This window comes from Gavialis gangeticus, unplaced genomic scaffold (assembly GCF_001723915.1).
Source record: "Gavialis gangeticus isolate Ggan-Ray unplaced genomic scaffold, GavGan_comp1, whole genome shotgun sequence".
Classification (NCBI taxonomy): Eukaryota; Metazoa; Chordata; order Crocodylia; family Gavialidae; genus Gavialis; species Gavialis gangeticus.
Genome location: NW_017729025.1, coordinates 84,238,156 through 84,240,894, shown reverse-complemented (window position 1 = coordinate 84,240,894; position 2,739 = coordinate 84,238,156). Strand labels below are relative to the sequence as shown.

The window sequence follows — 2,739 nt, the reverse complement described above, 5'->3', positions numbered from 1 at the left end:
ATTCACAAGATAAACCCAGAGATTTCAAATAGGAATCCATCGAGTCAAAAACATTTTGACCTGGTGTGGTCTGAGTTCTTTACAACAGAAGAATTGCTCCATTATTTTTCTGTAGTTAAGAAATAAGTGAAAGCTAAGAAATGGCATTTTCTGAGTGGTGCCTTGAATCTAACAAGGTTGAGAACTACTGAACAATGATTCAGAATACCACCTCCCCCCCGACCCCTTTGTCTTTACCAAGTTGAACCAGAAGTTCCAGTAAGATATGTAACACAGTCCAGCAAATTCATCTTCTGGAAACCTAGAAGATGGCCATATAGTGATGACATTGCCCTATAGCCTCCACCTGCTGCCATAATAGCTATTAGTGGAACCTGTTAAATACATAAGCATTATCGTTAATGACTAAGGTTCCTGCCTAATGGAGAGAAGCCTAGCCCCTCAGATGTTCACTTGCCCCAGTGGAAGATTTCTAAAGTATTACATTGGTACAGTATGTTTTTCAGCAGAGGATGTAAAACATCCAGTGTACGTGATTAAACATCTCACAAATTGTAGCCAATTGTGTACTAAAATAAACAGTATATTGATATAGTATCAAATGTGCTTCTCTCCCTCCTATTCCATATATTAAGAGTTAACATAAAGAGCTGAAGAGAAGAAGCCATTTTAGCAGACACAAGTTTTACTGGCCTACAAAAGCCAGGACTATGCTGCATGTGTTTTGGAGATCATCTCCTGCTACCTTATCTATTAACTTCAGCACACTCCTAACCAGGGAATTCTACCTCACAAGCCCCCACACAACATACCTCGTGCTCTTGCAGATCCTGTTCCAGATAAAGACACTTCTTCAGTGCTTCAGCAACTACTTTCTTCCTTTTCCTCAGGAAATCCTGCTCCTCCACACACAGATCAAACCCCAGGCGCACATCTAGGCCTTCCAGGCTGGAACATAGAGATATATGGACACTGATACACCCTGAGGTATTACATATTGTGCATAATGTGACCTCCATCCTGAGGGTGGTACAGATCATGCACCCTCTCCATAGCCCCTTTGCTCTGCTTCCTGCTGAAGAATAGCTCAGCCCCTATGTCCTTTGCGATGGCTACAACCAACTGCTGTACATAATCAAATAAAATGTTGGATCACAATAAGAGGCAAATCTTGAGCTCCAACATCCAAGCTCCAATGAATGTCAATGAGACCAGCATGTGCTCCTAAAGGTGAGCAGTCTTGAAGAATGTTCATAGCTGTTGGTTAACTCCTAACATGCCATTCAACACTACAGCAATTAAAGTATTTGCTAATAGACAGTTACATCACTGTTCAACACCATTCATCCTCAGTCTAGATTATCTCCAACCTTTGTTTGTGTTCCTCCTGCTCCATTCATGACACCACCCCCAAATGCCTCTGTATTTGATTGCTTTAGTAGCCCTTCCCCCCTGAACAAGAAATTTGTTCACCCAAGCGCCATCACCATCTAATATTTATTCAAAACCCTCCTAAAATCTCATTTCTTCCATCTTTCCAGCAAGGAATTAGTTACATTAAAAAAAAATAACAACAGAACTTTGGGAACATGGTCATGATTGAGTGAACGTGCAACCTCATTATTACAAACCTTTTTCCCACTTATTTTTACGTATTGTCCTTACTGTGTGGTGTGTCTGAAACTTGATTCTAAGTTCACTGGGATGGAGAACAGGGCATAAATATTCAAGAGCTACTGATTTTGGGATGTTGAACTTGAAAAGGGGCCTCCTGCTTCCTGTGAATTCAACAGAAAATTCCCACCAATGTCAGTGGAGTAGAACAGTGGTGTCTCGGAGGTCGTGTATTCAGCATTCTGTAAAAATAAGGCCCCTTTAAAGCATCTTGCATCATATATCCAAAACTTCAGGCATAAAAAGTGGATAAAAATTCTTTTAATCTATGTATTTTACATTTTTTTAAAGTTCCTAGCATCTTTGTGTGCTGCAATATATTAATTAAAATAAAAGCAGCCCTACAGGACTACTGCTGTTAGCCCCACATTTGAACCTCTATGACGCTGTTGTTGTTGCTGGTTATTTTGTTGTTGTTGTTGATGATGATGATGCTGTTAGCAGCACACAAGGCTCTTAAAAAATCAAAGTCACTGTGCCCAAAGAAAGGCAGCCATCTAGGAGCATACCAAAGGTGGGTCACCATAATCACCATAACATAGGCTCAATTCTGCAGGGTGCTAAGCACCCTACATCTGATCCAACAAAGGCTTTTACTACCATGTACTCTCATTCTTAAGCACACAGATCTTCCCTTTAAGTTCAGCTGTGAATAGGACAAAGCAGCTTGCCACTCATTGGCCTTCAGCTGTAACTCCAAATGTGCAGGCTGAAAACAAAGGATTTCAGGGTTACATAACTCAGATGGCAAGAATATGAGCATACTGCAATGAAATTCATGGTTATTGCTGAACAATTAGCATACCCTCCAAGAGAACCAGACAAAGAACTAACACAATGGTTGAATTGTCTGCCACTGCAGACAGGAGATAGACTCATGGGACACATCTCCATATGCAAGGGTATGCACTTGCAGCAACAACAACAGTAGTGACACAAATTTGTGCTGCTACTTTTTGTCGCAGTGCACACCTCTGCACTGCCAGCGTATCCATGTCTGCCAGTGTATGCTCCTGTTGCATGTGCCATGCTGCTTTTTTTCTTGCCTTTTTTTTTTTTTTTTTT

At 40.9% G+C, this 2,739-nt stretch overlaps 1 protein-coding gene across 1 annotated transcript in view; it reads right to left on the bottom strand.

The window, feature by feature from the left end:
* The window catches only part of LOC109299348 (cytosolic phospholipase A2 delta-like), a 56,735-nt gene that overhangs the window by 26,262 nt on the left and 27,734 nt on the right, over positions 1-2,739 (bottom strand). The window contains 3 exon segments of the mRNA XM_019519937.1: positions 238-374; positions 813-948; positions 2,346-2,383. Coding sequence (XP_019375482.1) covers positions 238-374; positions 813-948; positions 2,346-2,383 — 311 coding nt within the window.